Source organism: Macaca fascicularis, chromosome 20 (genome assembly GCF_037993035.2).
Source record: "Macaca fascicularis isolate 582-1 chromosome 20, T2T-MFA8v1.1".
Taxonomy (NCBI): Eukaryota; Metazoa; Chordata; class Mammalia; order Primates; family Cercopithecidae; genus Macaca; species Macaca fascicularis.
Window position 1 is genome coordinate 29,363,945 of NC_088394.1, and position 22,085 is coordinate 29,386,029.

Sequence of the window (22,085 nt, forward strand, 5' to 3'; positions counted from 1 at the left end):
AGTTGAGATCGTGCCACTGCACTCCAGCCTGGGTGACAGAGTGAGACTCCGTCTCAAAACAAACAAAAAAAATTAAATAAGTAAATTAAAAGTAACTAACTAACTAAATATCTGGATATCTAAGCCGGGTGTGGTGGCTCATGCCTCTAATCCCAGCACTTTGGGAGGCCAAGGCAGGCAGATCATGAGGTCAGGAGTTTGAGACCAGCCTGGCCAACATAGGGAAACCTTGTCTCTACTAAAAAAATTAGCCGGGTGTGGTGGTGCATATCTGTAATCCCAGTTACTCAGGAGGCTGTGGCAGGAGAATCGCTGGAACCTGGGAAGTAGAGGTTGCAGTAAGCCGAGATTGCACCACTGCTCTCCAGCCTAGGTGACAGAGACTCTGTCTCAAAAAAAAAAAAAAAAAAAAAAAATTTATATCTGATATACATGTTCATTTATTTATTTACTGAGATGGAGTCTCACTCTGTCGCCCAGGCTGGAGTGCAATGGTGCAATCTCGGCTCACCGCAACCTCTGCCTCCCTGGCTCAAGCGATTCTCCTACCTCAGCCTCCCGATTAGCTGGGACTACAGATGTGCACCACCACGCTTGGCCAGTTTCTGTATCTCTGGTAGAGACGGGGTTTCACCATCTCGGTCAGGCTGGTCTCGAACTCCTGACCTCGTGATCTGCCCACCTCAGCCTCCCAAAGTGCTGGGATTACACGTGTGAGCCAACACATCCGGCCCAATATCTGATATACATGTTAATTGAAGCTGGGTGTGGTGGTCACACCTTTAATCACAGCATTTTGGGAGGATCACTTGAGCCCAGGAGTTCAAGACCAGCTTGGGCAACATAGCAAGACCCTGTCTCAAAAAAGAAAAATTTAACATTGACTTTCCTGTCAGAGATAGGAAGTAAATAAGACACTTACGGTGAATTTAAAGCACATATGGCAGCTAATGGTGACAGCATCTCACTCCAGCTGACCCTTGGCCTATGGAAGTGGGCCTGGAATGGCCCACTATTCTTAGTGTTGGCAACTAGTTAAAAAAATTAAAACATTCGAGGCGGGCGGATCACTTGAGGTCAGGAGTTTGAGAACAGCCTGGGCAATATAGTAAAACTCTGTCTCTACTAAAAAATAGGAAAATTAGCTGGGCATGGTGATGCATACGTGTAATCCCAGCTACTCGGGAGGCTGCGGCACAAGAATCACTTGAACCTGGGAGGCAGAGGTTGCAGTGAGCTGAGATAATGTCGCTGCACTCCAAGCTGGGTGACAGAGTGAGTGAGACTCCATCTCAAAAAAAAAAAAAAAAAAAAGAAATGGCCACTTGATGTAGTCTTTCAGAGTCACAATTTTTTTTTTTTTTTTTTTTTTTTTTGAGACCGAGTCTCATCTGCCACCACAACCGGCCCAGAGTCACAGTTGGAGCCTAAACTCTGCCTCAGCATCTTCACCACTTGTGCCTTTGTCTTTGCAGTTCTGCCTATTATAGCCTTTCTTCCCTTGCTGCTTGGCGAACTTCTACTTATCCAGTAAGGCCTGGCTTCAGTGTTACCATCTCTCTTTAGTGTTCTGTGGTTGTCCACCTGATGGATGACTTACTCTCCTGGCAGGGTTTCCAGTCTGATTCCATGTGATGGCACTTACTACACTCAAGTATACTTTGTGGTCTGTGTGTCTCACCCACATTCACCCACTGGCTGGTCCTGTGGTTTAGGGACTGAGCTCTTCTTTATCCATATCCATCCAGTCGGCCCCATGATTGGAACATACTATGCAGTGCTCAGGCAATGTCTGCTGAAGCGCAGGGCTTAAGAGCAGGCTACCTGGCTTGGGAACCCAGCTTTGCCACTTCCTGTGTAGCTTCGGCATAACTTTCCATCTTTCTTTCTTTTCTTTTTTTTTGAGATGGAGTCTTGCTCTGTCACCCATGCTGGGGTGCAGTGACGTGATCTCAGCTCACTGCAACCTCCGCCTCCCGGGTTCAAACAATTCTCCTGCTTCAGCCTCCCGAGTAGCTGGGACTACAGGTGCCTGCCACCACGCCCGGGTAATGTTTGTATTTTTAGTAGAGACAGGGTTTCACCATGTTGGTCAGGCTGGTCTCAAATTCCTGACCTTGTGATCTGCCCTCCTTGGCCTCCCAAAGTGCTGGGATTACAGGGGTGAGCCACTGTGCCCAGTCAGCTTTCTATCTTTCTATGCTTATTTCCTCATCTGTAAAATGTCATCCTTAGCAGGGCGAGGTGGCTCACACCTGTAATTCCAGCAATTTGGGAGGTCGAAGCGGGTGGATCCTCTGATGCCAGGAGTTCGAGACCAGCCTGGCCAACATGGTGAAACCCCGTCTCTACTAAAAATACAAACATTAGCCGGGTGTGGTGGCGCACACCTGTACTCCCAGCTACTCAGGAGATTGAGGTGGTAGAATCGCTTGAACACGGGAGGTGGAGGTTGCAGTGAGCTGAGATGGTGCCACTGCACTTCAGCCTGGGTGACAGAGAGAGACCATAGCTCAAAAAAAAAAAAAAAAGATAAAATGTCATCCTCACATCAGCCTTTTGTTGTGAAAAATAAAATCAAGAATTTACTCAAAGCAGTCAGAACAGTGCCTGACAGTAAGTCTTGTTAAAGTGTTAGCTATCATATATTATAGATGAGCACAATGTATATCATTATTAAATGTCAGCTTTATTATTATTATTTGTTTTGAGACAGAGTCTTCCTCTGTCGCCCAGGCTGGAGTGCAATGGCACGTCTTGGCTCACTGCAACCTCCGCCTACTGGGTTTAAGCGATTCTCCCGTCTCAAAGCGATTCTCCCATCTCATCCTCATGAGTAGTTGCGATTACAGGTGCGTGCCACCATGCCCGGCTAATTTTTGTGTTTTTAGTAGAGACGGAGTTTCACCACATTGGCCAGGTTGGTCTCAAACTCCTGACCTCATGATCTGCCCGCCTCGGCCTCCCAAAGTGCTGGGATTACAGGTGTGAGCCACCGCGCCCGGTCAGCTTTATTATTAAATGTTAGCTTCATCTGCTTTGTACACTAATGCATACCCAGTGCCCAGAACAGTGCCTGGAACATACTAGGTGCTAAATAAATATTTGTGACTTAATGCATGAATGAGGGTGGACTTCCTTTCTTTTGCTCTCACTGGAGAGTTGAACTCTCCTTCCAACGCGGGTGGGGTGGATATTGGCGTATTCAGGGCCATCAGGGCTGAAGTCAAGGGCTTAGTGGGGCTTAATTTGCTGGGGGGGGGGGGCCCAGGACATGGCCCTCATTGTTTCTCTAGAAGGAAAGGTCCAACCCTCAAAAGACCTTCCGGAATCCCGCTGAAAGTTAAGTTGGGAAGGAAAACCTGCATGCGTATGTATCAGGAATTAACGTCTTTTGTCTTGCTTTGTTCAGTAGTTTCAAATTGCCTTCTCCAGGCAAGGCTGATGAAAGTGCAAGTTGCAAGTTAATTTGAATTTTTCTTTCTGCTTTTGCTCTCACAGGAAGTGGAAAGGCAACCAAACACTCTAGCATTCATGCCACCAAAAAGAGGTTTTGCAGTTACAAGACCTGGATTCGAATCACGACTCCTCCTAGCTGCCCTGTAATCAGGCACAATTACTTGGGTCTCTGAGTCTCACTTTTCTTATGTACAGAACGGAGATATGTTTACCTCCTTCGTAAGACTGATGAGAAGGAAATTATCTGTGCATTTTGAAACCACTTAAGCCTTGTACACGTTTTATTTCTGGGATCGCCACTGGTTCCCTGGTAGGGCTTCAGAAAAATAAAAAGGAGGTCCCTGAGCAAAGGCTGGGGGGCCCTTCATCTGAGGCCAACCCTCTCTTGTCCCAAGGATGGCCTGGACTGCTCCGCCCCGCGGCTCCCCAGGGGCAAAGCCGCGAGGGTCCGGGTGAGAGCCCAGTGCTGGACCAGCTCGGCGCTCAGGGGTTCCGGCCGAAATCCCTGCTGTCTTTCAGGTCAAACGTCATAATTCCCGAACCTCAGAAAGGCCGAAAAGCAAGGCAACCCCGAAAGACGACGAAGTCAACACCAGGGCGCAGGGCCAGTGTGCTGACGACGAGGGAGGCTGGAGCCGCGGGGACAAGGCGCCCCATACAGCGGCAAGAGGGCGGAGGGCAGGAGCTCGCCGTCCTGGGTGAAAGCGGGGCCCAGCGAAGAGGCCCGGCCACAGGAATGTCGGTTCCACCCCGCGACTCCCGGCGGTGACTCCAGTTTTGTCCCCAGCCGCCCGGCCCCGCCCCGCCCCGCCCCCAGCGGGCACTCAGGCCGTACCACTGTGCCTTCATGGGGGTGGAGTTAGATCGTGGGCTAGTCCTGCCGAGGAGAGAGGGGTTCTTCCCCAAAAAATATCATTATGTATAGTATTTGCATGATTCTAGTTAGCTCGTTTCCCATCTGCATGCTCGGAACCTCTACCTGCGCTAGGAAGGGGGCGGAGCGCTTTCCTTCCTCCCCCTGCTCTTCCGCGTTTGGTGCGCGCCTGCGCGGTGCGTAGGCGGCGGGACGTACTTAAGCTTCGACGCAGGAGGCGGGGCTGCTCAGTCCTCCAGGCGTCGGTGCTCTGCGTTGTTGGAATCTTGTTGCTTGCTTGGCTGTGCGCGCGTGCGCCGACATGGCCTCAAACGGTAGGTAAGGGCGCGAGGCGGCGGCGGCGGCGGCGGCGCACCGGGCCGAGGCCTCCCACCTAGGCTTTTCATTTTAGGTGGGACCGGGGTGGCGATCCTGTGTGGGATTCTTTCGTGCCCCTGTGGCGGGAAACCGCGGAGAGGGGTAACTGGAGGAGGCTGGTGTCGCCATTTTGTTTCGCTCCTCTGGCCCTCGCGCGCGGGGCGGCAAGTCTTCTCTTCGCAGTCCGTTTGCTTGGGGTGGTCGTTGGGAGGGACGCTTCTTAGGGGTTTGAAGCATCAGGTGAGGGTGGAAAATGCCCGGTTTCCGTGGCCTCGCCTCCCCCAACTCCCGGCCCCGCGCTCAGGCCCGCTTTGTCGCAGTGCTGCATCCGGGCACTCGCGGCGCGCACGCGCTCTGCGGGCCCCTCCCCCTTCGCGGCGCGGGTACCCCTTCCCCGCCTCGTGTCGGTTCAGCTTTTTGTCGCGAGACCCTTCGCGGAAGACTTGGCGGCGCGCGTCCGGTGTGAGCCTTGTTCCTCTGTGGTCTTTCGCGAAGGGGCGGGACCGCTCCATTCCCGCCTCGGTTGCCACGCGGCTGGGGGCGGAGGCTCGGTATCTGGGCCGCGCTCCGGCTTAACGGTTTGGAGGAGGTGGTCGTGGTTCCACCAACGGACTCGGGGACCTGGCCCGAGAGTTTTTCCCGCCCCAATTTTTTTTTTTTTTTGAGTCAAGATCTCCCTCTGTCGCCCAGGCTGGAGTGCAGTGGTGCGATCTCAGCTTGCTGCAATGTCCGCCTCCTGGGTTCAAGTGATTCTCCTGCCTCAGCCTCCTTAGTAGTTGGGATTACAGGCGCCTGCCACCACAGCCCGGCTAATCTTTGTGTTTTTTAGTAGAGACGGGGTTTCACCATGTTGGTCAGGCCCGTCTCGAATTGCTGGCCTCAGGTGATCCGCCCTCCTCGGCCTCCCAAAGTGTCGGGATTACAGGCGTGAGCTTCCACGCCTGGTCTAAATTTCTTTTTTCTGAGATTGGGACGGAGAATAACAGCCGTCGAGGCCACACCCTCTCCTGGTCCTTTCCCTTTTCCTGCGGGGGAAGCGCCGCGTTTCCTGCGCTGGGAGGATGAGTTGATCTTGTTCGTGTATTTAAAGTGGGGCGTTTCAAAAGGGCTTTCGTTGCTTTTGGTTCGCCCAGGGGAAGGCAGGGTAGATGAGAAAACAGAACCATCTGGAGCCCCACGGCTGGGGACTCGAGTACCTGTTGACTTTGGCCTCTTAAGGCGAGCACTTGGATGATCTCTGTCATTTGGGGTCCAAGGGCTCTTGATTCTCTGGCTTTGCACTAAAAAGGCCACTTCTTCTCCGGAATTGGTCAAAGAGTGCAGAATGGCCTTTTTTGAGACATTCTTCTGTGGGTCTGGGCTGAGAGAGTAGAGGCCACAATCTGAACACTGCTCGAATTCAGACCTGTGCTACTTGGTAGCTCTACGACTTTGGGCGAGTTAGTCTGTTTTGACTCCTGGCAATAATGGCTTTGTTATAGAGTGGAAGAAGCGAATGCGCGATGTTTTAGAGCAATCACTGACATGAATTGGTCTTGCAGAAAGTTGTGGCTGTCCACCAAGACCTTGGTTTTTCCAACGGTTAAGGCTTCTGGGACTCTGTAGAAACTTGCATTTTCTTCACTTTTTCTTTTTTGTAAGAACACTTGGCTGATAGGCCAGTTTGCTACTCTTCTCAACCAGTGTCTCAATGGGGGAATTTTATGCCCTTTATTGAAACGTGATGCTTTTTTTTTTTTTTTTTTTTTTGAGACGGAGTCTCGCTCTGTCGCCCACGCTGGAGTGCAGTGGCGCGATCTGCAACCTCTGTCTCACGGGTTCAAGCGATTCTTCTGCTTCAGCCTCCCAAATAGCTGGGATTACAGGCGTGCGCCACCATACCCGGCTAATTTTTTGTATTTTTATTAGCGATGGGGCTTCATGTTGGTTGGAATTCCTGACCCCAAGTGATCCATCCACCTCGGCCTCCCAAAGTGCTGGGATTATAGGCGTGGGCCACCGCACCTGGCCTGTGTGGTCCTATTTATTCATCAGTGCTTGAGTTAAGGAATTTAGCTTTAATTCAACTGTTTCAGAGTGGCGGCTGAAGATAATGTGATTGTATTTTTTTTTTTTTGCAGATTATACCCAACAAGCAACCCAAAGGTGAGTGCTGTTTTTGGGCTTCCAGAGTTTGTAGAGGGGAAGGGTGGTCAAGCTGTGTTTTCTGATCACGCTGGTTTTCCTTTCATCTAGCTATGGGGCCTACCCCACCCAGCCTGGGCAGGGCTATTCCCAGCAGAGCAGTCAGCCCTACGGACAGCAGAGTTACAGCGGTTACAGCCAGTCCACGGACACTTCAGGCTATGGCCAGAGCAGCTATTCTTCTTACGGCCAGAGCCAGAGCAGTGAGTCTTTCTCAGCAGGTCACCTCTTCCTGCTCTTTCTGAATATTGCTTTTCTTTTTTTTCTTTTTCTTTGGGAGACGGAGTCTCATCCTGTTGCCCAGGCTGGAGTGCAATGGTGCTATCTCAGCTCACTGCAACATCCGCCTCCCGGGTTCAAACAATTCCCCTGCCTCAGCCTCCTGAGTAGCTGCGATTACAGGCACCTGCTACCACGCCCTACTGATTTTTGTATTTTTAGTAGAGATGGGGTTTCACCATGTTCGATAGGCTGGTCTAGAACTCCTGACCTTGTGATCCACCTGCGTCAGTCTCCCAAAGTGCTGGGATTACAGTTGTGAGCCATCACGCCCTGAATGTCCCTTTTCTTAAACCTGAGCAGGACTGAAGTGTTGAAACTCTTCCATATTTCTTTTCCCTAAATGAGTGTATAATTCTTAAAACTCTTTGGGATCTGAGTCCTTTACAGGGCATTGTGGCACACCTGTAGTCCCAGCTACTGAGGAGTCTGAGGCAGGAGGATTCCTTGAGTTCAGGAGTTTGGGGCTGCAGTGAGCTATGATAGTGACTGAACAGCGACTGCATTCCAGCCTGGGCAGTGTATTGCGGCCCCATCTCAAAAAACAAAAATGTTTTTTGGTTTGTGATTCTGTTTACATTTGTTTTCTTTGGCTTTTAATTTTTATGACTCTCATTTCCCATCTCAGCATGAAAGAGCATATTTTCTAACGGGAGAACCAGTTTTAGGCCAATTCTTAAATGGAGAAAATGGTTATGCTTGAAACAAATGTATGAAATCATGTGATACATAAGGAGGTGGGATTGCCCCAAGGTCCTGAAGTGTAACTAAGAAAGGTGGTTGTCCTGTACGTAACTGCATGCACAGCTGCATATCACAGTGCTGTTAACAGGAATCCTTGGGCTTGGGATTAGAGGGTGTTGGGGTTGGCGGGGTTAAATTGGAACTGTCTTAGAGAGGATAGAAGTTGGAGCATTAACTTTGGGCTTTGAAAGGAGGGTAACTATGAGTTGCAAGATTATGAACAGCTTCTGAAAGGCTGACTTTTTGAGTATAGGTATTAGGTTGTATATGTTTTAACACATTTCTTACATTTTCTTTTTCCTGGTGGCTTTTGTGACTTCTTTTTTCTTGTAGCAGGCTATGGAACTCAGTCAGCTCCCCAGGGATATGGCTCGACTGGCGGCTATGGCAGTAGCCAGAGCTCCCAATCTTCTTATGGGCAGCAGTCCTCCTACCCTGGCTATGGCCAGCAGCCAACTCCCAGCAGCACCTCGGGAAGGTACGGTGGTGTCGATGTCGGGGAAGGCTTGAAAAGAGGGGTGAATTGATGAGGAATGATAAAGGGACCAGCAGCAGTAGGAGCAGTTTAGAGGTATAATTGGGGTAGGGGAGCCTGTGTTGAGTACAGAGAATGGAATCCACTAAAAGGAAATTGGGGGGCTATGCTGGGATTGTGATTGTGTTTTTTGTTTGTTTTCCTTAGTTACGGTAGCAGTTCTCAGACCAGCAGCTATGGGCAGCCCCCGAGTGGGGGCTACGGCCAGCAGCCTAGCTATGGTGGACAGCAGCAAAGCTATGGACAGCAGCAAAGCTATAATCCCCCTCAGGGCTATGGACAGCAGAACCAGTACAACAGCAGCAGCAGTGGTAGTGGAGGTGGAGGTGAGATGTCCTCAGCTTTGTCTGCAGCCCATTTTCTATAAGGATTTGTATTCTGTTTTAGCCTAAAAGGGTTCCTGTTTTATTTCCTAGCTGTCTTTTTAATTTCTTTTGTACTTCATTGCCTGGCACTTGTCATACCTTTTTGTGCTACTTTACAATTTTTTTTTTAAACCATCCTTTTTTTTCTCACAGGTAGCTATGGCCAAGATCAATCCTCCATGAGTGGTGGTAGTGGTGGCGGCGGCGGCGGTGGCGGCGGCGGCAGTGGTGGTGGTGGTGGTGGTTATGGCAATCAAGACCAGAGTGGTGGAGGCGGCGGTGGCTACGGACAGCAGGACCGTGGAGGCCGTGGCAGGGGCGGCAGCAGTGGTGGCGGCGGCGGTGGTGGTGGTTACAACCGCAGCAGTGGTGGCTATGAACCCAGAGGTCGTGGAGGTGGCCGTGGAGGCAGAGGTGGCATGGGGTAGGTGTCTCATGAGCCAGGGAGTATCTTTGGTGGGGAGTGTGGAGGATTGCATGAATCTCCCTGAAGCCAGTCCCTAATGCATGGTTTAGTATTCTTGTTGTCTGGGGGATTTGTGAGGGCTTTGATTTGGGGGCAGTGATTTTCTTTTTACATCCCCATTTTATTTTTGTGAGAATTTGGGAGCCTGAACTCCCATCCATACCACCGAATAGAGATTTTGAGTATTGATACTTGTTTCCAAAAAAAAGAAATCATACATAGATTTCCAATACGTATGGATTGGAGTCATTGATATCCTAGGCAAGAAACATGGAAGTGAAGACTTCTTTCTCTGCAAGGGAAACCGATGAACCCACTCCTGGGAAATAGTAGGGAAACTTGGTATGTGTGTTCCCGTGTGTCCTCTAGGGAGTTGGTAATGGTTAACCTGACTTCAGCTTCCAGGAATTGGTTACTCTTCCCGTTTTCTGTAGTCATTTGAATCCACGAGCTTGATTTGCACCAATTTGACCGACATTGATTTTGGGTGTGACTTGGTTTATGGGACCAACTGACTGAAGTGTGCAGACCTTTTGGGCAAAAATATGCTTGACAGTGGTCTCCCACCTAGTTGTTCCACTGTCTGCCTTACCCTGGTTACTTAAAATTCATCAGCTTGTCCAACTGGACCTTCTTTCCTTCCTGCTGAAGTTGATTTGAAGTAAAACCTTAGATTTGATGTTAAAACAGTTGTCAAATCTGTCGGTAAATACGATTTGAAGGACCCCACTCTGTCTCCCTTGAAAAAGGGCAGGAATGTCAGTGTAACTGTTTTTGGAAAAAGTAGATTTTTAAACTGAGTTTGGATATGGTAAGTATGCAGAGGTGGGTGGGGGCAATCTCAAAAACGTACAAAAATGAGGAAAACTCTGTTGTGTGCGTGTGTTTAATGCAAAACTTTAAAAAGAAAAACAACTGTTATGTGACTGTTAACTTGCTCTGCATTTTATGTGCCACAGGTATGAAAGGTGACATTGCAAAATACTCCGCTCTTCTCGCAGTGTAGAAGGGGTGACCCCGGGGGTTGGGGGAGATTAAAAACAGCTCAGTAGTTAGGACAGAGCTTAGCTAAGTTTGTCTTGCTTTAAGGGGAAGTTGCCTTTGGTTTTGACTTTTTATGGAATGGGGTTGGGTCTGCTTGCTGCTTTCAAAGCAAAAACCACAAAAGTGTGTTCAAGGCTACCCCAGCCTGGTGTGAAATGTCTTCTGGGTAAATTGGGGTAGGGTTTTTAAACCAACTACTTGGTTGTCAACCACTTGCGACAAGAGGAAAAAAAAACATCTGCTCCATCGGAAGAACGACCAAGGAAAATGGGTCATTTTTTTCCAGAGGAAATAGATACATAACCTTTTAAAGCAAAATCTTTATAAACTGTGTCTGAGAAATTGCACACGTGTGTGTGACATGCTCAAAGGTCAGACAAGGGGTGGTCAGGAAGGGATGTATTTTAGTAGCCACTTGTATCTTTTTCCAAAAACACCTACCCGTGTTTGGGAAATGTTAAACAAAATCAAAAAACACCCTTTTGTAGCCGTTGGAAGCTTCATGTCCTTTCTTCTAACTTGTCTTCTCCAGCGGAAGTGACCGTGGTGGCTTCAATAAATTTGGTGGTAAGTGAACAGAGTTTCCAAAATTCCCAACTCCCAGCAATGCTTTGTCTGATTGTTCATTTGCAGATGTCTTAGCGTGTTAATTTAAATGTCAAAGGTTTTGAAGTGTCCAGAACCACCTCCATAAAGGGGTAGGGTAGAATGCCACCTGTTGCCTGGTGTGTGCTAACCTGGAGCAGGCAGGGGTAAGATTCAGTAGTCGTCTTTTACCAAATGGGTTTGCCCCAGGTTAATAAGAGGGGTTTAGTAGGCCTTGGACAGGGCTGTTGCCACACCTGGCACTTAGTGACCATCATCATGAGAAACTGGAGAGTGCGTGCTGGAACACGTGGTGCCATCTTGACTTTAGGATCCTTTTGATCATTGTGTCCAAGGCTTGTGTGTGTGTGAGAGTGGGAGACAACCTCCAAATGTTTTAATTCTGGAAGAGGGATGTAACATTGCCCTAAGAATGGTGAAGTTGGTATACCTTTATAAAGTACGGAATGGTGTCAATGAATGCAATTCTATGTATATGGACTTAACTCAGATGGGCAAATAGAAACTAGCTCTGGGAAGGAACATGTGCACTACTTCAAGAAAGATTGGAAGCATGTGTGGCTCATGGGAAATAACCAGGTCTTAAACAGCACAAACTGAATTCATGGACCAGGAAGGTCTTAAACAGCACAAACTGAATTCATGGAAAAATGACAAATTTGAGAAGTCTCCCAGTAAGCTGGAACTTTTCTGGTTTGGTTAACTAACAAAAGGTTTCTTGATTTGTCTCAACATTTAAAGCCAAAGGCTTGGGTTCATAACTTAGGTGTCATTGCGTGTGGGTACAATATTTATATATGGCGAATTCAGATAAACATTGGTCAAAGATGGTCTCTGGAAAAACAAAATAGAGGCTGCATTACGAAAGTAAGATTTCTGGTCTGTTCCCTGGGACATGCTTAAAAAATACAATAGCTATTATGTATGGTTTTTATTTTCATGTGGTTTTGGGGAAACATAACACGGTTTTAAGGATGGTTTCTAAAGATGAAATTAAAAATTGTTCCACAAGGGATAAGTGTCTTTGGTAAAGTTGGGAGAAACTGGATGGATGCACATCTCATGGCTGGTGGCGAGCCCATCTCTCTTCTCTCGGGTGAGAGAACTGGGCCAAGCTGAGTTGGTTTGTTCACTTTAATGGGTCTCCCTTTCCCCTGCCATCTGTGCTGAGGACATTTCCCAGCTTGAGCTGGGGGAGGCAGCATTTTCTGAAGTGTGGAGTTGTCTCTGTGGAGACTCAAGTTACAGATCTTAAGGGGCCTGCCTAGAATTTTCTCCGGGCAGGCGACCCAGGAAAGGGTTTGGAGTGAGGCTGTGAGCACTTACATGATACTTTACAAGTTTGGATTTGGTGTTGATTTTTTTCCTTGTCCATTTTTTCCTGTTGACTAACAGCTCCTCTTCCTTGTTTTTGTTTTTTTTTTTGTTCTTTTTTTCCATGTCACTTAAGGCCCTCGGGACCAAGGATCACGTCATGACTCCGGTGAGTTCACAGGTGGTGGCATGAAGAGTGGCTAAAGTGGTATCAAGACTTTGCCTGGATATTCTTTGAAACTATTATAAAAAGGAAACTGAAAAAAAGGGGATAGAGAAGGAAGGGAGTTAGGTGTATCCTTAGCTAGCAGTGAGAAGTATTCATTATTAAGTATTTCTCAGAAATACCTGGCTTGCGGGTTCCACCCCCAGCGATTTAGAAGGTCTGAGATGACCCTGAAAACCTACCTTTCTAAGAAGTCCCTAGTGATGTCGATGTGTCTGCACCACACTCAGATGGTTTTTACAGCAGTGGTTTTTTAAAAATGTGGATCATGTCCAAGCTGGTAAATAAAAACTAGTGAATGAAAGACCAGACCACATGAAGTAAAGCATTGAATTCTTGTTTAGATTGTATTGATGTTTGTGTACTAGATTTGAATGTAAAATGGGTCTCTTAATTCGGGACCTTCAACTGGAAGTTGATAAATACTGATGGGCTTTTTTGTGTGGTCTTGGGCATTTCACTCCTGAGCCCGTGTTTCCATACTGTATACTGTGTGTTAACATGTTTCAAAGGATAATTTTCAAACTAAATTTGAAATTTATCAGCGTGGGTGGCATATAGGGACTCAAAAGGGATGTGGATTTTTCAGTTGTCTTCATAAACCAAATAATACGAGTTGCTTGATGGATACTAGGTGCTTTAGGTTTTTTCCTATGTCATTTATTTTACCTTTTCACATTCGCATTTTCTTCTCTGTTCAACAAGCAGAACAGGATAATTCAGACAACAACACCATCTTTGTGCAAGGCCTGGGTGAGAATGTTACAATTGAGTCTGTGGCTGATTACTTCAAGCAGATTGGTATTATTAAGGTACTTGTGGAGCGGAGTGGGTGCCTTCTGTCAGTGTTGCAGGCTTTTGGATTTCACACATTAGTAAAAGCAAGTCTTTAATGGTTGCCAGCAGTAAAAACAAATCTTAATGGTTGTTGCCAGCTTAATTTGTTGAGGAAAGAGCCTTAGTTACTGTTTTCTAAAAGAAGTTCTATCTTAACACGAAAAGTATAACTGATAAGAATGCCCTGAACTCTGAAATTTGTACTTTATAGTAACTTTTAGTTTTATCCTTCAATATTGGAGGGAAAGACAGTTTTCCTCAATGGAGGTTTACATGTGAGGTAGGACGAAGTAACTAGGAAGAGGGGAGCTGAAGTTTGGGAATGATAAACCTCATGTTCTAGAGGAAGAATATGGAAAGGGAGTACTGTAGCCTTTAAAATTGATGTTACCGGCCGGGCGCGGTGGCTCAAGCCTGTAATCCCAGCACTTTGGGAGGCCGAGACGGGCGGATCAAGAGGTCAGGAGATCGAGACCATCCTGGCTGACACAGTGAAACCCCGTCTCTACTAAAAAATACAAAAAAACTAGCCGGGCGAGGTGGCGGGCGCCTGTAGTCCCAGCTACTCGGGAGGCTGAGGCAGGAGAATGGCGTGAACCTGGGAGGCGGAGCTTGCAGTGAGCCAAGATCACGCCACTGCACTCCAGCCTGGGCGGCAGAGCGAGACTCTGTCTCAAAAAAAAAAAAAAGAAAAAAAAAAAAGAAAATAAAATTGATGTTACCTCATTTTGCTTTCTTCAGACAAACAAGAAAACGGGACAGCCCATGATTAATTTGTACACAGACAGGGAGACTGGCAAGCTGAAGGGAGAGGCAACGGTCTCTTTTGATGACCCACCTTCCGCTAAAGCAGCTATTGACTGGTTTGATGGTATGTATGAGAAGGCTGGCAGAGGTGGGGCTGAGGATATAGGGCAGCAAGTCATAGGAAGCAAGTCATAGTTTGAGGGTTCATTTGAGTCTTCCGGCACTTTAGCTGCGGTTTCAAATAGTCTCATTTTTGCTTATGAGTCAGTAGATTATAAACCATTTGAGAAAGGCACGCTTATCTTGTATTTTTGGATTAATGTATCTTGCATTTAAAGTCTCTTGATACTTTTTTATTTCTCTAGGTAAAGAATTCTCCGGAAATCCTATCAAGGTCTCATTTGCTACTCGCCGGGCAGACTTTAATCGGGGTGGTGGCAATGGTCGTGGAGGCCGAGGGCGAGGAGGTGAGGCGCTACCTGCTGTTGGTGCAAAGGGGGGTGATGAGAGTAGAGAAGATGGTAAAGGCTTGCATGGAATGGGTTAGGTTTACCAAACTTGGAGGGGGAGCAGACCCATACTTGTTTTATCTGCATTAGGACCCATGGGCCGTGGAGGCTATGGAGGTGGTGGCAGTGGTGGTGGTGGCCGGGGAGGATTTCCCAGCGGAGGTGGTGGCGGTGGAGGACAGCAGCGAGCTGGTGACTGGAAGTGTCCTAATCCGTGAGTGAAACTTAATTTTTTTTCTTAGTTCTCTCACATGCCTGCTCTTTGATATTATGGTAATGAGGTGTGTGCGTGTTTTCCAAAGAAGTAAATGTCAAGGCCACACTGTTGGGGTCAGATTTAGCCAAAAGCTTACCTAGGTAAGGTTGATGTAATGGGAAAGGTAATGGATTGGGTTCAGTAATGATTTTTGTTCCTGGCTTTGAGAAGCAAGCCTTTTTGTCTTTCTGAAGCCTCAGTTTCCTCACTGTATCTCTAAAGTCATGGTAGTTTTTTCCTACTTCTAGGTCTCGTCTATTCCCCATTCCTCTAGACTAATTGTCTTCCTTCTCCTTAGCACCTGTGAGAATATGAACTTCTCTTGGAGGAATGAATGCAACCAGTGTAAGGCCCCTAAACCAGATGGCCCAGGAGGGGGACCAGGTGGCTCTCACATGGGTAAGAAAGGCAGACCTGTTGCTAAGGAGCTGGGACCAAAGAATCCTTAATTTTTCAGCAGGGAGGCTCGGGGAAGGTAGGGGAATGGGAATATGATAGATCTTACTTCTTTTGTCCTAGGGGGAAACTACGGGGATGATCGTCGTGGTGGCAGAGGAGGCTATGATCGAGGCGGCTACCGGGGCCGTGGAGGGGACCGTGGAGGCTTCCGAGGGGGCCGGGGTGGTGGGGACAGAGGCGGCTTTGGCCCTGGCAAGATGGATTCCAGGTGAGACTTTAAATCAGAATAAAAAAGTAGAGCAGGTGAACAGAGGCCATAGGATAACAGGGTTTTGTTGAGAAAGTGGTTTCATTTTGAGGGCTAGATGGAAGGACCTGAGATTGTAACCAGTAGTGGAGAGGGAAGGAAAATTAACTCAGGAGGAATGAATCTGTAGACCCACTTGAGATAAGATACTCGCTGATTTAGGTAGGAGGGGCAGATAGGATATCTAGGCTTGGAGAGACTGGTAACTCAAATACAATGGATACTTAATTTTTTTTTTTTTTTTTTTTTGCAGGGGTGAGCACAGACAGGATCGCAGGGAGAGGCCGTATTAATTAGCCTGGCTTCCCAGATTCTGGAACAGCTTTTTGTCCTGTACCCAGTGTTACCCTCGTTATTTTGTAACCTTCCAATTCCTGATCACCCAAGGGTTTTTTTGTGTCGGACTATGTAATTGTAACTATACCTCTGGTTCCCATTAAAAATGACCATTTTAGTTAAATTTTGTTCCTCTTCCCCCTCTTCAGTTTCCTGGAAGATTGATGATGTCCCAATCAGGAAGGTGGGGAGTTTTCCTGTTCAGATTACCCTGCCCAGCAGGAACTGGAATACAGTGTTTAATCCAGGGGAGAAGGCCAAATGATACCCCTTGAGAGCAGATATGAAACTTTCCTGTCATGGGCAAAGTTGGATGTATAAATGAGAAATGTAGAACATGGGATGTCATGAGTGTTGGCCTAAATTTGCCCAGCTATGGGGAATTTTTCCTTTACCACATTTATTTGCATATTGGTCTTAGTTTATTTGCAGCAGTTTAAGAACTTTTTAAGAACTCTTGCATCTTTTGGCACATTTAATGGTGAGGCTCAAACAAATTAGATTTAAATGGGGCAGTATTCACATCTGACCATGGTGGAGAGTGCTTAGCCACTCTGGGTCTTTCACAGGGAGAGTAACTTAGTGCCTGCTGAGTGCTGCAGAGTTTGTGGAGTCAGGATCTAATCGTCAACCCTGGGAGACCAGACAGTTAACGGCTGAGAAGGAAGTACCTGAATTACATGGCTCTCAGAACCAGAAAATGGGAAAGCTGGAAGTGAGTCCTACTCAAGATTTCTTGACTCCATTTCCGTTTTATGGCATTTTGACTTGAAACCATCATGCAGGAGATCCTGAAGAGGCCAAATTCCTATCCCACACTGGTTTACTTAGGTCTTAAGAGGATGCTACAATAAGAGACTTGGGAAACGGAGATGGTGAAGAGGGGGAAGGTTTTCTGCGAAAGGAAGGTAGAGGTAGTTGCTTGTATTTAAAGGAGGCGAGTGACTCCCTTCGTAGCTACCCTGGTGAATGGGGTTTGGGTAGATACTTGCTGTAAGGAGACTGGTCTGGCTGGGTCACTTTCACATCCTGCCTGTACTCGGAGGGCTTGAGGTCATTGACATTTTGAGATTTTAGGCTTGATCGTTTTTGATTGGAGGGTGGAAGGCCCTCCTGAGGGAATGAGTGATAGAGCGGAGAAGGGGTTGCAGCCAGTGAGTTAAAACCTTGGAGCAGTGCCCTTCAGCCTCTTACCATGTGGCTGAAAACTTGCACATACCTGGCAAGCAGTTACTTTAAAGCATGCTTTTTATTTTAATTACACAGAGCGTAAAATTAACCCAAGAGCAAAAAGGTTTTAGTTAACGGGGTTTTCAAACTTGGTTTATAAGACAGCTGCCATCACAAACATAGCTTATAAATGTGCTGGGGACCCCCAATTGGGATGTGCTTTCATCTCAAATTTTTATTTTTGGAGACTTGCTCTGTCATGCAGGCTAGAGTGCACTCTTGGCTCACTAACCTTCGCCTCGCGAGTTCAAGCGAGTCTCCTGCCTCAGCCTTCCGAGTAGCTGGGTCTGCAGGCCCACCTAATTTTTGTGTTGTAGAGATGTGGTTTCACCATGTTGACCAGGCTGGTCTCAATTCCTGACCTCAGGTGATCCACCTGCCTTGGCCTCCCAAAGTGCTGGGATTACAGGCATGAGCCGCTGCACGCGGCCGTCCTCAAATTTTCAAGTGTGTTCCTTAAGTATGTTCTTTACAGAAGAGTTGCTGCAACCTTAAATCTTGGTGATTTGAGGCACAGAAGCTAGGACTTTATTTTTTGAGATGGAGTTTTGCTCTTCGTCCCCAGGCTGGAGTGCAGTGGCGCATTCTCGGCTCACTGCAACCTTTGCCTCCTGGGTTCAAGTGATAGCTGGGATTACAGGCATGTGCCACTATGCCCAGCTAGTTTATTTCTATTTGTAGTAGAGACAGGGTTTCTCCATGATGGTCAGGCTGGTCTTGAACTCCTCACCCGAGGTGATGCGCCCACCTCGGCCTCCCAAGAAACTGACTTTTAAAAGGAATAGCAGGTTTACCTTCCCTGCCAGCATTGGAGTGCTCTCTAAGCAACAGTAGGCTAAGAGTAGTCTGGCATGTTGTAGGATTGTCAAGTGGGCCTTCCCAGGCATTGCTTTGACTTGGTACATGTAGAGAAGTCCTCTGAGAACAAGGATGTGGCAGTTCTGTCCCTGTCCCTGCTGCTGTTGGTTTCTTTGTTAAATGTTTAGTTGAAATGGCCAGATAGGATATTTCTGAGTAGTTCACTGTTGGTGCTTTGCCTATCAGGAGTCTAGCTTTGGTTGTGGTCCCCTGATCTCTTTCTTCCAGGAGTGGAGGAGGTTGAAGCTCCTTGTAAGACCTGATTACTGGGACTGTTAGTGTCAAGTTCCTGTGCCCTTCAAATGGCTTATGTGATTGGCCTTGGCCTTAAAAGGAAATAGGGTCCCAAGTGACTGTTCAGTGGGTAGGTCCAGTTTGGGGGCATTTTCCAGGAGAACGGATAGAGACACCTAGCAGCCGAGAGAACATTGGTGCCTCTGAAGCCAACCTCCCACCTCAGCCTCCCGAGTAGCTGGGACTACAGGTGCTCCCTCGCTACCATACCTGGGTAATTTTTTTTTTTTTTTCTTAATTAGGAGGGTTTCGCTGGGTTGCCCAGGCTGGTCTTGAACTGGGCTCAAGTGACCTGCCTGCCCCAGCCTCCCAAAGTGCTGGGATTACAGGTATGACCCACCGTGCTTGGCCAGAATACTCTTTTGTTTTGTGAGATGGAGTCTCGCTCTGTTGCCCAGGCTGGAGTGCAGTGGCACAATCTCAGCTCACTGCAAGCTCAGCCTCCTGAGTAGCTGGGACTACAGACACCCACCATCGTGCCTGGCAAATTTTTTTTTTTTTTTAAAGTAGAGACAGGGTTTCACCGTGGTCTCGATCTTCTGACCTTGTGATCCACCTACCTCGGCCTCCCAGAGTGCTGGGATTACAGGCGTGAGCCACCGTGCCCAGCCCAGAATACTCTTAACTGAATGATTGAAATCTGTCTTGAAGCATTAGGTGCCCCATTTTTGTGAGTTGGAATTGGGACAGGCTAACTAGGAAGTGAGGAGGGTGGGGAGAGGTGTGCTGTAGGTCTGTTTGCCCCTTCCTTGATGTAGTCTTCGGTTAGCCCTATCAGCTTTTTTTCCCCATCTCGTGCCAGGCCTTCCTGGGTTTCAGTACTTGGATGCTGGGCTGCAGTTAAGTCAGTGGTGGGTAGATTGACCAGGAGTTAAGCTCGTGTGAGACTTGACTCATTGATCACCTTTAGGCATGTCTTCCTACTTCCAGTCTTCCTACTTCCAGTCTCATCCTTTTTAAAGAAAAAAAAAATTTTTTTTTTGAGACAGTGTGTCACTCTGTCGCCTAGACTGAATTGCAGTGGTGTGATCTTGACCAACTGCAACCTCTGCCTTCCACCCCCAAGCAATCCGCCCACCTCAGCCTCCAGAGTAGCTGGGACGGGACTACAGGCACCTGCCACCATGACTGGCTAACTTTTTTTGTATTTTCTGTAGAGATGGGATCTTGCCATGTTGCTCAGGGTTGTCTCAAAACTGCTCTGGGCTCAAGTGATTCTCCTACTTTGGCCTCCCAGAGTGTTGGGATTAGAGATATGAGACACTGCGTCTGGCTATGAAAATTTTATTTTCAGTTGACTTGCATATATTTATGGGGTACAATGTCCTATTTCTGTACACGTACATATTGTGGAATCAAATTGGGCTAAGTAACGTATCTGTAACTTTATATCATTAGCATGAATGAGAACATATAAAACCACTCTTAGCAAATTTTGAAATTTATGTTACTTCAGCCCTTTTATGCTGGAGGTTGCAAATTTTGTGTGTGTGAATTACCAGACCAAAAATAAAAACAAAAAATGATTGAAGACAGACTTCAATCATTCAGGAATGGTGTATTCTGGGTAAGCGTGGTGGGTCACACCTGTAATGGAACACTCAGCATGGCATAAATGGGTGGAGACGGGTCTCCTTATGTTGCTCAGGCTGAACTCGAACTCCTGGGCTTAAGTGATCTTATTGCTCTCAGCCTCTTAGCTGGGACTATGGCTGCATGCCACTGTGTCTGGCATATTTATGAACTATAGTCACCATGCTGTGCAGTGGCTTACCAGAACTCATTTCTTGTACCTGAAGTGTTGTACCCTTTGTCTCCCTGCTTACCCATACCTCCAAGCCTCTGGTAACCCCCATTCTACTTTCAGCTTCCGAGTTTGACTTTCTAGATTCCATGTGTATGAATTCAGGTGGTCTTTCTGTGGCTTACTTCATTTAGCATAATGTCTTCTAGATTCATTGATTCACCCATGTTACAAATAAGTTTCCTTTTAAAAAGCTGAATAGTGTTCTGTTGTGTCAACATACCACATTTAAAAATCCATCCGTTAATTGGGCACTTGGGTTGCTTGCATATCTTGGCTAGTGTGAATAACACTGCATCGGGTGGGAGTGCGGATGTCTCTGACGTACGGATTTTTTTTTTTTGATCAGACAGATCAGTCTTGGTCTGTCACCGAGGCTGGGGTGCAGTGGTACAGTCTTAGCTCACTGCAACCTCTGCCTCCCAGGTTCAAGCGATTCTCCTGCCTCAGCCTCCCAAGTGGCTGGGATTACAGGTGTGCACCACCACGCCCAGCTAACTTTTGTGTTTTTAGTAGAGATGGGGTTTCTCCATGTTGGCCAGGCTGGTCTCAAACTCCTGACCTCAGGTGCTCCGCCTGCCTCCATCTTCCAAAGTGCTGGGATTAGAGGCGTGAGCCACCGTGCCCAGCCGACGGAGATTTCAGTTCCCTTCAATGTACACCCAGAAGTGGTATTGCTAGGTCATAGGATACTTCTATTAGCTATTTGAGGAGACTTCCTACTATTTTCCATAATGGCTGTATTAGTCCACATTTCCACCAACAGCGTACAGGGGTTCCCTTCCTCCACGTCTTTGCTAGTTATCTTTCATCTTTTTGATACAGCCATTCTAACAGGTGTGAGGTGACATTTCTTGTCCCTTTTAACCGTCCACCATGGAGTCTGTAACCAGGTCTCACTTTCTATCGTAGCCTGCAAGAGAGGCTAAACTTAGTATGGAATGTGAGGTCCTATCTGCAGTCATTCCTCCCTAGTACTCTGACTCCATTTTTACCTTTGGATCCTCAGTTCTGACCAACCCTCTCTTTTTTCATCTCTAACTATATTTTGAAATTTTAAAGACACGGGGTCTCACTTTTGGCCTGGCTAGTCTCAGTAGGCCCTAGCGATATCCTTCCACCTTAGGCTCCTGAATGACTGGGACTACAGGTGTGGTACTGCACCTGGCTATTTTGGAATAATTTGACTTCGAAGAATAGGTCTACAATTGCGGTGTTCACTTTCTTAATGCAAATGTCTTCAATGGCGCTGGCATATATAAGCTGAAAAAGTATTGTCAAGTGGGTTGTGCCAGCACATCTGACCAGGATTTTTTGTTGTAGAAATATTGGATCCTCACCTGAGGCCAGGAGTTCGAGATCAGCCTGGCCAACATGGTGAAACTCCGACTCTACTAAAAATACAAAAATTAGCCTGGCGTAGTGGCAGGCGCCTGCAGTCCCAGCTACTCGGGAGGTTGAGGCAGGACAATCGCTTGTTGAACCCAGGAGGTGGAGGTTGCAGTGAGTGGAGATCGCGCCACTGCACTCTAGCCTGGGCGATGGAGTGAGACTCTGTCTCAAAAAACAAAAAGAAGTATTAGATCCTCAATCTCAAGGTGTTCTAAGAGCTTTTGGAGACCATTGAGTCTAAAATTCCCAGTATCCTTGAGGCAGTAACAGACTTGGAGAATGTAGTTTATGAGCAGGAGTTTGGAGCTGGAAGAAATACTGCTTTCTGTTGGTGGTTAATGCTGTCAGCTCCTTGGATTGTGGCTTTAGCTCTAAATACTGGGGCAGTAGAGACTCTTAACTGGAAAACAATTGAGGGCCACCGGTGTAGGGGCAAGAGGCAGAGAAAAGCTTGGGTGCTTGGGTTGAAGATGGTGGATGTGCTGTCCCTGTGAGAGTGCTGGTGCTGGACCCTGGAGCCAACCACGAAGCGTTTCAGCGAGCAGGGTCCAAGCAAGGGCAGTAGAGGGCCGGATGAAGTGGGCAGGAACCGTTTCCCAGGTGACATCCTGCCTGTGCTCATCACGCCGAGGGGTGGCAGTGTTGCACAATCACACAGATTCC

At 47.4% G+C, this 22,085-nt stretch overlaps 1 protein-coding gene across 6 annotated transcripts; it reads left to right on the top strand.

The window, feature by feature from the left end:
• Positions 1 to 4,558: 4,558 nt before the first annotated feature.
• On the top strand, positions 4,559 to 15,968 carry FUS (FUS RNA binding protein). 6 transcript variants are annotated; one of them, XM_005591731.4, is made up of 15 exons: positions 4,559 to 4,647; positions 6,811 to 6,835; positions 6,926 to 7,095; positions 8,234 to 8,375; positions 8,580 to 8,758; positions 8,951 to 9,221; positions 10,840 to 10,874; positions 12,364 to 12,396; positions 13,162 to 13,265; positions 14,032 to 14,161; positions 14,403 to 14,504; positions 14,637 to 14,760; positions 15,101 to 15,201; positions 15,322 to 15,469; positions 15,762 to 15,968. In XM_005591731.4, the coding sequence occupies exons 1-15, from the start codon at positions 4,635 to 4,637 to the stop codon at positions 15,799 to 15,801; spliced, it is 1,617 nt and encodes a 538-aa protein (XP_005591788.2). In that variant the 5' UTR covers positions 4,559 to 4,634; the 3' UTR covers positions 15,802 to 15,968. The 6 variants fall into 6 exon arrangements, with proteins under 6 accessions (XP_005591788.2, XP_045238361.1, XP_005591790.2 ...); XM_045382426.2 differs by having other exon boundaries at positions 6,926 to 7,077; positions 8,231 to 8,375; XM_005591733.4 differs by having other exon boundaries at positions 6,926 to 7,077.
• Positions 15,969 to 22,085: the final 6,117 nt, after the last annotated feature.